Source organism: Rhea pennata, chromosome 4 (assembly GCF_028389875.1).
Source record: "Rhea pennata isolate bPtePen1 chromosome 4, bPtePen1.pri, whole genome shotgun sequence".
Lineage (NCBI taxonomy): Eukaryota > Metazoa > Chordata > Aves > Rheiformes > Rheidae > Rhea > Rhea pennata.
In genome coordinates, this window is record NC_084666.1 from 82250264 (window position 1) to 82264100 (window position 13837).

At 42.0% G+C, this 13837-nt stretch overlaps 1 protein-coding gene across 1 annotated transcript in view; it reads right to left on the reverse strand.

Annotated features, from left to right (window-relative positions):
* The window catches only part of SLC20A2 (solute carrier family 20 member 2), a 31169-nt gene extending 17350 nt beyond the window's left edge, over nt 1–13819 (reverse strand). Inside the window, exons 1-6 of the mRNA XM_062574440.1 lie at nt 13516–13819; nt 8046–8186; nt 6768–6853; nt 4093–4189; nt 1948–2064; nt 1144–1347 (exon numbers count right to left, since the gene is read on the reverse strand). Of these exons, the coding sequence (XP_062430424.1) occupies nt 1144–1347; nt 1948–2064; nt 4093–4189; nt 6768–6853; nt 8046–8186; nt 13516–13804 (934 nt within the window). The 5' untranslated portion in view covers nt 13805–13819. The remainder of the gene's footprint in view (nt 1–1143; nt 1348–1947; nt 2065–4092; nt 4190–6767; nt 6854–8045; nt 8187–13515) is intronic.
* Nucleotides 13820–13837: the final 18 nt, after the last annotated feature.

Below are 13837 nucleotides of genomic sequence, written 5' to 3' on the forward strand. Positions count from 1 at the left end.
TCAAAACAAAGTTGTATTTCAAAAGCACCTATATTTAGGAAAGATTTAAATAACTTTTAAAAATAAGAGTTAGGGGCTTTTCCACAATTCTACCCTGAATCAATAACAGAAAGTCTTAAAACTTCAGTAACAATTGGCCTTTGGGATAATTTACTGTATCAGCTTCAAAAATTGAAGAGTACAGATTTTACAAACTTCCTTGAAAACAATTAAGTGTGTTAAACTTTTTTTGTTTTCTGTATTTTTATGTGAAAAATCATGTTCTGCAGTAATATTTCCTCAGCTGTTCAAACATTTTGCAGGTCTCATTTCTATTAACATAGTGATACAGTCATTCCCACCGTATATGTTTAACACACATGTAGGCTGTAGAACACATATCACAGCTAAGCCAATATTCCTGGAGAAACCATCTTTTTCACTTCTTGGCTTTCTGGATTTCAGTGGTGCAACATCCAAAATTGGTTTTAGCTGTTTTCAAAAGGAAACATACACCCAAAGTGGCCTCATGTCACGACTTATTTCATCTTGGGAGAATCAGTTGCCTCTATTAAGCATCTGCTAATCAAACCGTAGGGCTGTGTAGATGTTAGCAAGGTGGTAACAGAGTCAACAGGCCTCCAAATGGGTGAAGCGATCCCACCACGTAAGAGAACAGAAAGAGTTTTCTTGCACACGTTTCCTGTAAGTATGTGTTCAGAAAACAAGCGTGAGATTTTTCTAGTGGACATGCTGCAAACATTTGTCAGTTAAAATCCTAATCCTTTCATCTCCCATGGGAGCACGCTGATCATTTTTATTCTGAATATAACCTGCATCAATCAGCAATTTGTGTTCTCTGTTTTTCCATAGCTTAACAGGATGGAAATACCATTACCGATAGAAAGTAAAGCAAAAGGAAAGTAATTACTGTCTCCAGCTTTGTCTAAAATTCAAATACAGCCGAACAAAATGCAATTGGCTTTAAGTGTCCTCTAGAAAATTTCACTTGTAAACGAGAATCTTTTTCAACAAGTGGGGAAGAGGGATTCAAGCTGAAAATCCCAAACACTAATGTACTACTTACAACAGAGACCCTCCTGCAATAAGAAACCTTAATCAAAACAAGGAGAAGAGAAACCCTCTGTTGTCTTAGTTTCTTACCATATGGTACACGTGGATGGTTTCCATTTGTGATACTATCTGATGCCCCAGCAGCTTCTGTTACTGAGCCAGTGAGGGGAATTGTGCTCTCATCGGTCGCTTTAGCACCAGGAAGCTCTTTAAAGACTGGTGTTTCTTCGTCTTGAATTTTATCAAGACTTTCATCCGATATCCTTGACAGTGCAGCATCTTTCTTTAACTGGCCTAAGGAAATAACCGTATTGTAATTTTAAACGCAGTCTGTCTCACTGCTAATGTTTCCCGGGTTTGCATAAACAACATAGATCAGTGTGGATACAATAACTTGGTTCTGTTTCATTGACATTCTTTATTTATTTCTAACTCTTATCTCTGGTAAATTCATTTGAGAAAATGCTAATGCATCTTTGTGCTTTCCTAGAAGTTCACCAAAGTCAGTAACTGAAGTAAAACACTCAACTTCTTGTGTATTAACAAAAAACAGAATATGATCAGTCCAACTTTACTGTAAAGAAAAGGAAGATAAAGGATAAACATTCCACAAGATATTTTGTCTTTAACATTTCCTTAACAAAATATAAAATGGATTATATTACAGGATTTATTTTCCTGTTCCAGCTATACGCTGGAAGAGGTAAGCACTGTGATGGGTTGCCTAAAGAGGTTTTGAATTTCCATCGCTGCAGGTTATTAAGAACAGGCTACACAAATACAGAAGGAATAGTTTAAGCACATCCTGCCTGCGGGTGGGGTATGGACTAGACCTCTCAGGAGGTCATTTTCCACAATTTCACATCAACAGCATTTCATCAGCCAGCTACTTACTTTCTATTTTTCTCTTCATCCACGGACATACAAAAATCCAAACTAAGACAGCAAATATTAAGGATACGCCGACTGATATTAGAGCGATGGCCCACATTGGCAGTACCAGTCCTAGTACTGTGAAGACAAGGAAATAAAACCCAAATAAGCTGTAAATTAACATGACTTCTGAGCAGTGGAAGAGCAGTCTCACAAAAGCCTGTGTTCACAACTTATTCATAACCGACATGAATGAGCTCCTGATTTCTTTTCTAATATATGCATCAGCAACAACATACTGCAGGCCTGGTTGATATGCAGACATTTGCAGACTGAGTCCTCCAGCTCTCTGCTACCATGCAGTTTGGTCAGTGGCACAAAGTCAACATCAGGACTGCTAAAACAAGTTTGCAATGAGTTTATATACTAATCATAATAAACAGCGTTGCCCACTAGGGCAAATATTTACCTGACCTTTGCTCTGATCGATGAACCTTGATGGTTAGCTTAATCTAAGCCATTATCTGCTTAGGATAATAGCTTGATGTACCACTTCAGCACTAAGGCTTCACTCTGGCAACACGCAATCATGCAAATAACTCATGTTCCCAGTAAGTATCCCCAGCTTCCATTGCCTCAATAGAGCTCCTTGCTTGTGTTCGATTAAATCAGGTGAGCAGACCCTAAATGAAGGGAGAACTCGGACTCTGACCGTTCGACTCTGCATATGGCTGCCAATCTTGAAACCTACCTGATTAATTCATATGTGTAAATGGATATTGGCAGGATAGAGGCCTTGGAAAGCAAACGTGTATTTCCTGTGTATGAAAACCTAAGTCCCACCTTTTTATTCATGCACTTTACAAACTGCTAAGCTGAAACAGAAAGGACATTAAGGTTCTTATTTCATTTTTTTTTTGCCTAATGAGTCACTGCACAGTGCCTGACACTTCTGCAGCACAGCTAATGAGGAAATGTTGCTTATAGAGCTGATTTACTGTGAAATGTTTTGGATGCCTAATCAATCATGGTTTTGATTTAAGAGAAGGGAAAAGTTGACTTCTATTCCCCTCAAAGTGGGAAATTCTCAAGCCTCTTATTAATTTCAATAATACTATGCCATGAAGCAGACCCTACCGAATGCATTTATCTAGTACATCAGGTTTTAGAGAAAAACAAATTCCCATTCCAAAAAGGTCACTTTCTAAACCTGCTTTCATAATTTAGGGGGCATGTTCAGAAGTCTGTCTTCAGTTGTCCGATCTTTCATGGATCTGGGCTAATAATCTAATCTAAAGATAGCATTTAATGACTGGACTCTTCTACAAAGCAGTTGAGAGCATTGAACATCTTTCTTCTGAACTCTCTTATTGCAATTGTGCGTTTAAACATACACTGCCTAAATGAAGTTATAGTCCCCAAAATGACAGGCACCATTTCTTCCTGCTGAGTTGCAATGACTGCACAGACCCAAGTGAACCCCTGGGGCTTTCCCAGATCCTTCTACACACCATCCAAGAGAGAAGATGCATTAAATGGAGATACAGGCCCAGAGCTTCTTGTAATTAAAGAGAAATAAAGTAGTAAAATTAATTAGGAGGCCCTGGGCTGTATGCCTCAAAGCAATGACTCCACTATTTCCATGGAACTCTAGCAGCAGATCATAATCACAGAATTGTTGAGGATGGAAGGGACCTCTGGAGACCATCTAGTCCAATCTCCCTGCTCAAGCCTGAACTCAGGAATTACCCCTCTAACTGGAGTGTGAACAGCTCAGCTCCTTTTACCGACCACTCGGCACTTTCCCTCCTTGATGTTCACATCTGGTATACCTTTGAGAGCTCAAAGTGTGCTCTGCTCTGTGAAGCCAAAGCTGACAGAGAACTGTTTTGCTTTCCCCTAAAGAGGGGAAGTTTTGCAGTTGTCCTCCTCCTTTCAAACAGAGCCATCAGGAGGAGATCATAAAAGCTGCTGTCAGAAAGGAAGAACGGGTGCAACTACATGGTTTGCTCTTCTGTCCACATTAATTCTTTGCATAGGAAATGACTGCAGTGTTTACAGCTATCTGACAGGATGCCTGCAGACCGCTATTACACAAAATGAACGCGGAATCATGACTGTCCCCGGCTTCCCTTTGGTGACTCCCACTGGAGGCAACTCACTCACCTGGTGCCCCGGTGTACATGATGGAGAACACATTAATAGCTATAGTAGCAGCATAAAACACTGGAAGTGCACGGAGGCCGTTGGGTACGGGGTCTTCCTGCACAGAAATTACAAAAAAAAAAAAAAAAAAAAAAAAAAAAACCAAACATAGAAGTGTTATCAGGACTTTCCCACAGATTATCATGAGCATTAATGAACATTACAAAAACACATGCTCCCAAGGCAGTGCTAGGCAGGTGGAGCTTTCAGGCACGCCTTGAGGAAACGATCTGGCTACACCTGAAGCCACAGTGTTGGTCCCAGCAAGCACCAGCATGGGAACATCCTGGGGAACCTTCACACTGTTCCTGGCAACCAGGAACACTTGTTTTATTTTTAGGACTGCTACAGACCTCCTGTGTGACCTAGGGGCAAGTTTCTCTTGGTGAGCGAGTGCTTCCTTATCTGCCATGTCTCTGAGACAGGCAGTCCCTTTCACCGTGCAACTAAAGGGTGTCTGATGTGACAGGGCCCTGATGATCTTTTCAGGGGGGGCCCTACCAGCATTATTGTAACTTGGCATTTGCAAAATTGTATTCCCAGCCACACAGGCTTCAGTCGAAGCATCCTGGAATTTTCTACCAGCTAACAGAAATCTCTGAAGTATTAAGTGTCTGGCTGTACTAAACACCTAACATGTCTGCTGCAGCACAAATGAGCCCAGTGGTGGAACGATTTGCAGGCTCTTGTGCATTTTACTTGCTGCAAAGTTGCAGGGGTACTGTGCAGCGAAAAGGCTAGTAGTGTTGTTCCGCTGCAGCCAGGAATGAGCCCCAGACATAATCCCCTCCAGATGTTTTGAAGCATGGTGTCTATCAATCAGGAGCAGGGCACATCATTTTGCCAGTCAGTGCGTCGCCCTGCCAGTGTGCAGTGACCAAGACCCTCCCCTAGCTCCCTAGCGATAAGGATTTGAAAAAATCAGCTTGGGGGTGCAAACCACAGCAGCCACAGCTCCTTTTTCTCTCCAGTGAGAACGCCTCAGTTTGGATCTCCATGATGGGCGACCAAAAAGCAGCATTCCTCCAGGCTGGTGGGAGCGAGGACTTTGGCCATCAGTCAGATAAAGCCCTGCTCTTCCCCAGGAAGCTGACCTGCTTGCCATGTCAAGCATGTAATATTTAACAGAAGTTAGCACGCTGTTGTGCTTTGCTGCCTGGCAGAGCTCAGCGGCTGGCACGCAGAGCCGGCAGACGCTGCTGCCTCGTGCCCTTGGTGTTCAATAGGAGAGGCTCGCTCAGCTGACGATGCAACGGAAACACACTGTGCAAACCACGGAAAAGCCTTTGTGAGGAGACTGCTTTGGCCTTTTGACGGGCTCCATGTGTTTGCAAAAAGCCCGGCAGAGCCAGAGGCTAGCTAATCTGGTTTTGTTTCTCGCTGCCATGAGCTATAAAAAGGGAGCTGAGAGAAGGCTGCAGGCTCCACAAACTGTGCCCTGGTCCTGTGCCTGCAGTGCCAATGGTCGCTGCTATTCCCAGGCGCCGGATTCATGCACACGAGGGCACGTACCTGCAGCAGTACAGGAACGCACCAGCTAGAAAGCTACTCCATGTTACGCACACGTACAATCCAAATTGCTATTTCCTTATGCACAACGTGTTCTCATTTTGTGAATTGCACAGATTGCATTCAGAACACACGTTTCCTCAGCTTGAACTTTCCCTGGCTCTTGGATGCTTAAATATGCTTAAATGGTTTCTAGATCATGTGATTTTGATCATTCATTCCCTAAGATGTTGGGTTTGGAATGCAATAGATTGTAGAGGAGCTTTTTCTCTAAAATGATTTTGTGTAACTTGACTCATTTTATATTCAAAGCTGCGTCCATTTAAATTTATCATCTGCTTTTATTGCTGACATTTATTTACATCAGAAATAAAGGCTGATGCAGCTGCGGTTACAGGTGGTGTTATTTATAGCAAAAGAATTAATCCTGCGTCTATTTAAGTTCCCTAGGGAAATGTTACTTTGATGTCCCTTATTTTAGGACTTTGTCATGTGCACACCCCCCCCCAATGTTAGCAAGTTGAATGATATGAGAGAAATGGGAAAGGAGATAAAAGAGTTCTGGCTTCCAGGCCTTTCTGAACTGGAGCTATGGGGACTGATGTTACCTCAAGGCTGCCCCTTTTGACTACAGTTGCTGAAACCCATTGATTTAGGTTTCTTGAGAACCTGGAAATTCACAGATGTCCCTCTTCTATTTTCTGATGCACTAGAGGACCAAAGCTTAAAATTTCACAACTATTACATTCATTAAAGCATCTCCCTGGTACGGCTAGTCTGTTTAAACAATGCTCAGAACTACGATCGTGAGGCTAAGTCAACACTAATAAGTTTATACTAATGAAGTTGCATTCTTAATGTATCATCTTCCAGTGAAACAGAATACACAATATTAATTAGCTTATGATGCACTTCCAGAGCAGCTCCTAAGCCTGAAAAACCTGTCATGTTGCTTGCTCTGAATTTTTAGAATTGCTAAGAGCCAAATACAGTTCCAACGGCTATGAAAAATGACTGCTCTCCTATCCAAAAATACTCTCAGCTCCATGGAAATGCCAGCACTCAGATGACAGACCAATACACAGCCCTTACAACAAGCGTTCATTATAATGGTGAGATGCCTTTACCTTGTTTAAAATGAAGAATCTAATCAGCACAAAGAGTATTCCAGACATCAAGCCGGATAAAAGTGGGGAAATAAACCAAGAAGCAACTGTGTTAAAAGAGAAAGAACATAACATGAAATATATAGCATGTTTGCATAACAGCTAAGTAACTAGTGGGCAGTGAGCAATACGTTCAAAATGGTTCATACAAAACTGGAACGAACATCCCACATGTTTATTCCTAGCTGGCCCAGCTCAGTATCCACCAAAGCTGATAAAAGTAGAAGTAATGCCTGGCCCTGTTAAAAACATCACTCCAAGCTTTTCCAGACAATCTTACAAGTTTAGTACTCACATTTTTCAGGAAAATTTCTTCTAGGTTGATGCAGACTGCAACAAGAGCACCCCTATAACTTCCTAATCAAATATTGCATGCAAATGGAAAGCAACTGCATTTAGAGGGATGCCATGCTGCTCACAGGGTAAAAGCCTCAATTTCTAAAATGCCATAGAAGCCTCAGTTATAGTAAACAACACGCATCAATTTTTATGGGCAAGATTTTCAAGTGTTCCAGACTGATTTAACTGAAGTAGGTGGTGAAACTCCCACTGCTCGCAATAAAACAGGATTAGGGCAGCACTCTGGAAATCTCGCCCAATTTGATTTATTGTTTGTGACATGCTTAACAGATTGATACTGTCATCATTTCAAACTTGCTACAAGCTTCATTTTACTCTCAACACAATTAAAAAAAAAAAAAAGCACTGCTTCTACTTCTTTAAAGCTCAGTTGTATTTCAGCACCTTCTCCATCAACTTGTTTTGATCCTGGGTTTAGGCTGCAACTTGGGTTACAAGGCTTCCAAAACAAGAGACCGCCTTCAGATCCCTACTTGGCAACGCTGGTCTCTGCAGTGGGAGGCTGTGATTTAAACATGTGCTGTATGGCCAGTTTTCACTTCCCCAAAGTGGGGTGGGGGGTGGGGGCAGAAACATGACTGTGGGCCTTCACATGACAGCTAGCATTGTTGAGAGCAAGGAGGAGGAGGTATGCGCTGCCCCGAAAAGAGAATGAGAAGAGGAGGGCTGTCACCTTGCAGAATGGCCATGACGCACAACGTGTCCTGGGGTTACTGCTGGGGAGTAAAACTCACATATTATCGAGCTTCTCAATGACAGGACTGGGGGTTGAAAATAACTCCAGTTGTGTGTGTGCTATAACCACAAAGCAAATTTCTGCAAAAGTTTTTGCAGGCTACTCCACGTACCCTCTCCCGTGTAAAAGGAAACGGCAATTACCAATCTTGACCAGCTGCATCCACTGAACTCCCTGCGTGCCGATCGCAACGAGGGAGAATCCAATTGTAGCACCTACGATGCAATGGGTGCCCGATATTGGGAGTTTCAAGAAAGACGCAATCAGCTGCCAAACAGCAGAACCTAAAAATTGAAAAGTGGGGGAGAAAAAAAACAAAAAACATCCACTGTGAACAACATCAGTAATAATATAACGTCACGCAGAAAATTCTTTACCATGTACCCACGTCCTTTTTGTAAGGGCTGCCTACACCCTGTATGCACAACAGAGGCCGAAAGAGTGTTTTGTTCATGTTCAGTCTGTTTCTAAAAGCAGTCACTAAGAGCAGCTTTGACATTGTGTCTTATTTATGACTTTTTATGACTAACAGCACTGTATATTGCACAGCATTAGTACAGTTCTGCCCTTTTTAAAGGCTTTCAGTATTTACAGCCCCTCTGACTAAATACACAAACTGATCGTGCTCTGCAACAAGCTTGGAAAAACTCATTCGTGAGAGTTGAGCTGGAAGCCTTGGCTAGAGAAAGATAAGAAAGGGTGAGTTTTCTTTTGAATTAAAGGAAGAAAAGCAGAAACGATCGCGAGTGGGAACTGGACAGTAGATTCACAAGGGGCAAACTGTGAACAAGAGACTGGAAGAGAGAACAAGGAGCCGCCAAAGGAGTTCACCACCCTCAAGGTCTTAACATCCAGGCAAGATTTCCCTTCCACTGCTCTCTGGATTGGCAGGCTGTTCAATTTATAAGGCAGTGAATACACACGATTCACAAAATTCACTAAATTTAGTCATCCCCAGAAACAAGAGCTGTTTTTCCTCCCTAATACAATACTTCACTTGAAAATTAGGATAGTCAAGAGTCTCAAAGAAGTAAATTGGAACAAGCCACAAACTCTGTGCAGAAAATAAACTCCAGCCTCTCCTGAATGATCAGAACATAAATCCATTTCAGAGGAAGGCAGTCAGTTATAGTCATAATCTGATTTTTTAGCTTTCGCAGTTATTTAGACTGATGAAGACAATTGCAAATATTATCTAGCCTTATCTCCAAATGCAAGGTCCAACTGTTTTCTAGCAGATGTAGTTCCTTGAACTTAATTTGACTTCTCAGCCCAGAATTCTTTGGTCTGAATTTTATATCCAAAACTGATTTTGAGGTCTCTAATGGCTCCAAACCTTTTTTATATCTACTCCACATGCTGGGCAAGTCTGCTGATAAAGACCCTGAGGAAAGCACTGGATAATCCCAGACCTGTTGAGGCAGAGAATGAGATGATCTGACATATATTTTACTGCTTTTGCCATTTGCAAGAGGCAGGGAATCCCTTGGCCTGAACATCTGGATAAAAAGGAAGACTAACTTTTCCCAAGTACTTCAGACAACATCTGTTCCCCGATGGTGTTTTGTCACCTAAGAGAAGCTGAAATTCCTGCTGGGTGCCATTGGCTGGAGTCCTCTACAAGAAAAATGGATTGGGGAGAGAGGTGGGACTCTTGTGCTACCTTTCTTTGTGACTCATTGTGGCACAGGAGAAACTCAGAACTGCAGAACTTACTCATGGAGCAGCCAAAGATACCCTCAGCACAAAGCAATACAATGCCCTAACTAATCAGGGCATAGTAGCTAATGGTCTACAAAGTAAAGCCAATGCCTGGTGTCCCAGCAGGCATCCCAAGGAAAGGATGTCTCCCAGAATCTGCCAGAGAGGATGGGTTGGAGGACAGATGGCCCCAGAGCCTGGTGGGCCAGGAGCAAGTGGGTAAGCAGCAATCAGAGCCCTGTGGCAGCATGAGAGAAACAAAGTCCAAAAGGACCTTTCAGGAATGGCTTTGGCTGCAGAACCAAAACTGTGACAAGTCTTCCGTTATTGGCCTAGAGGAAAAAGTTGTTATGCTGCTGCCACTTGAGACAGATTCATTTTTTGCTATCACCCGTATAAAGAGGTCTGCAGTGGGCCAGTATATATTGGCAGATCTAATGTATCTTCTGTCATCATCATGTGAAGAATGTAAGGTATACCTATAAATATGCTTCACAGACTGGTCTAAGCAGGATTTGTCACTTTAGACAAGCTAACGTATGATCAGATTTCCACCTTATAAATACCAAGTCATTCAGCCTTGCCAGACTGATTTGCTGGCATCAGGTACAGCTACATTTGGAAATCAACCAGTTTGTAAAGCCGATCTCTGCTGGGATACTATCTCAAAACAACTGGTACTCCTATTGCTATTGGAAATTCTAGATCAAACAAGGAACACCTGCTCTTTAATTTATTGGCTTCTCTCCTCCCCTCCTAAAATAAAAATAAAAACACTTAAGAGACCTTTGACATGAACTTAGGAGACCTTAGAGAACTGAGGCAAGTGGAAGTGGGGTGAAAGAGAAAACACATGTTAACATCTTAAAAAAAAAAGAAAAAAAAGTCAACTATAGATAAATAGTTACAAATTACACATTCTAAAAAAATAGGGAAAACGCATCCAAGCCACAGCTGCACTTCAAACATGGAGAGAAGGTTGTTTTTCCTTTTTTGGGTGGGTGGGAACGATGTGGGGAGTATGGTACTATTTCTTATTTAATTAACTTAATCTGGACAAATAGGAGAGCCAGAGAGGAAGTAGTGTAGGACCAATAGGACAATGTGGAGTCTGGAACAGTTTAAGTAAGCATATAGGAGAAGAGGAGAAAATACAAGTAAGCCAGAGCAGAATTTTCTTCTGGAGCTTGCAATGCCCCAAACCAGAGGCTTTAAGTAGGAACTTCAAGCCATAACTCCTTTTTAACGTAAAAATGCATGTTCCCAACTTTTATCTTTGCAAAAATAAGCTAGGAACCCAAAGACTCAACAAAGCAGTCACAGAATCTCCAGTTCAGACTTTTCATGCCTTCTCCTACCACAAGCCCCTTTCCTCATGGTCCCTACCTCCCAGAGAGGATGGGCTGCTGGCTGCCCTGCCCCAGCCTCCTGCTGACTGGCCTTTGCTTCCAGATGTATTTCTTGCTGCCTTGCTGCTGAAGGCACTACACCCATTTTCATGAGTGCAGGTATTTTTCTTTGCTGGTGGCCTCTCTTAGGGCACCTGAAATTCAATTCCCACCAGGATTGCCAGTAGAACCATCAGGAAATTGCAGGGCATAATGTGGCAGTTAGTTAACGCTACAGAAGTACAATTTGCTCTCAAGAGCAAGAGCCTGTAACTTCCCAATTGTCCAACAAAGAACGTTTTAATCTGTTGCACATGATTACAAAATTATGTCATTCCCCCCACAATCCCATTGCTGGGGGATACTGGTGCTTCCTTTTCTCCTAGAAGTGAAGGTTGCCCTGCAAATTCTCATCTGCAGTTTGCTGCAAGCATCAAAGGATCTTTCAGCAACATCTGGCAAGAGGATACGGACAGACTTTTAGTCTCTCCCAGACTGTTGACTCATTTCAGCCTCATCAAAATTCAGAAGCTAATTCCATTCACAAAAACATGCTCCTGATGCATGAGACACTGCGAGGGAAGGCTGAGCAAAAAGAGAAACAAGAAAACATACAGGAAAGGTCAGAGAAAACAGGGGAAAATAACAGTATATGTCCAGAGAAAAGCTGGAGATGGATTTGAGAAAAATGGAATCTGCACTTCGTTACTTGTGATTAATTCAGAGATTTAAAATGTGGAATTTATTCTTAATGCCCTTACTGGAGGAAGGGAATGCAACCGGTCATGAAGTTCACACAGGCTTATGTAAATACACATGCAAATAAGCTGTTTTCTTTGAGCTTCTGGCCAGTTGCCTCTGCAGCAGGGGGGATCTGAGACTTAAAAATTTGCCCACACAGGCTCAGGATGTCATAAATAGATACAGAAAAGGAAAATGAGCCTTCATATAAAGGGGAGTTTAAGACTGTGAAGGTCGGAGGATGCAGGTTACTTACACTGCAATGCTGCAGGCTGCTCCAAGGCATGCACCGCTGGAAATTACAGCTCAGGAAGCAAAGGCTAAATAATGTAAGTGTAGTGGCGCTAATAAGCCTGGGGAAAAGTGCCATTCTACAGCAGAAGGAAGAGCCCAAAAGTCTGGGGCTGACTTTGCAAGACATTGGGAAACAGAAGTTGATCAGGTGCCGATAGTGTTCATACTCTTTCAGTTTGGTATGGTCACGCAAGGACTGTTTGGGGAAGCAGCAGTGATACCAGCAATGGTTTGGCCTAGTTTCCTCTTGCCTCGTCTTCAGATGGCTCAGTAACAGCAAAAGCCAGGGTGCTCCCCAGAGGGAAGCACGTAAAACCCACCTGAGACCAACAGAGAAACCAGCACTCAGGGTCCATCCTGGTGCTTGCTGAGTCACAAAACTTTGTTGCATTTAAAGAACAGGATAATAACAGTGTGTCTTAAAACTCTGAACCGATTCATCTGTTCTGTTGACCAGCTCTGTTTGAAAACTGTTGAGAGACTAGCGGGACTAGGCAGAAACATGGAGGTTTAAGGGGGCAACTTTTGAGTGGCGGATTCCTTCTCCACCATGTCTTCTGCTCTTCGCTGCAGTGAGGGATGCTCTCATGTGGTGCGTGGGCTGCCCGGGGCATTGCATTGCACTGTCATGCTGCAGAAACGCAGATGCAGGGAGCAGCCAGACTCCTCACTGGAGATTCCTCTTCTACAATGAAATTGTTGCCTTATTGCTATCTTCTGCTCTTTGAAAGGAAGTTTGCTAGTAATTCTTAGGGGACCTCTCCAAAAGCTAACAAAGCTTCTCGCACATATACAAAGAATAAATACCAAGGCTTCATGTTACTTACCTGAGAATATGTTATTTACTCTAAATGCAGATTGATTTAAATGCAAACAAAAGCACGAAGACTAGACCCTATGGTATGCAGAACTATTTGTTTGAGTTGGAAAAATTAAACTATCAGTGTAAGCAAATATGTTTAGATTTCCTGCAAATTTTTTAAACAATGTAGGTAAATCCTTTCAGCCAGCATTCATTGCAACCTGCTATTTCTTTGGGTTCTTCTGTACCATCATAAGTGGTATACTTATATATTTTCTATTTACTATATATTTTCTATTTAATAAAAATCTCCCAAATTGTGTATTCAGTATCCTAGGAAGATACATAAACATACACACATACACAGATAATTTTATATATATATATACACACATATATATATATATAGTGTGTGTGTGTATATATATATGATCTATCTACTTAAACATTCATTTTCTTGTTTTACTTAAATGACTGAATTGTTGGAAAAAAATAAATGATTAGAATATAAGCTGTTAAAAACTACAGGAGACCTGAAGAAAAGAATACAGGCCTTCTGCATTCACCCAAAACCAGAGGTACAACTCCAGAAGATGGGAAACCTTAAATTCGATTTAAAAAAGTGCACAACAGGCAGGATGACAAATGCACAATTACTGTTATTTGGTAAAGGAAAGCGTTACTTACCAACCATTGCACTAACTTCTCCTGCCATCAGTAGCGGCACCGTGTTGTTGTAAAGGTTAACATCAATTATACCTTTCCGGATCGTTTCTCCTACTTTTGCTCCCAGTAATACTGAGCCAGTGGTTTCAAAAACTGAAGCCAGAAAGCAAGCCTGGCGTAAAGTAACAACACCAGAGCCCACAGCAGTCCCAAACGAATTGGCAACATCATTTGCACCGACTGAAAACGCTAAAATAAAAGCAATAATAAAACCCACAATGACCATCCACAAGTACTCATCCATTGCCATCTTTCCCCAAAGTGTTGCTTAGAGTTTCCCCTC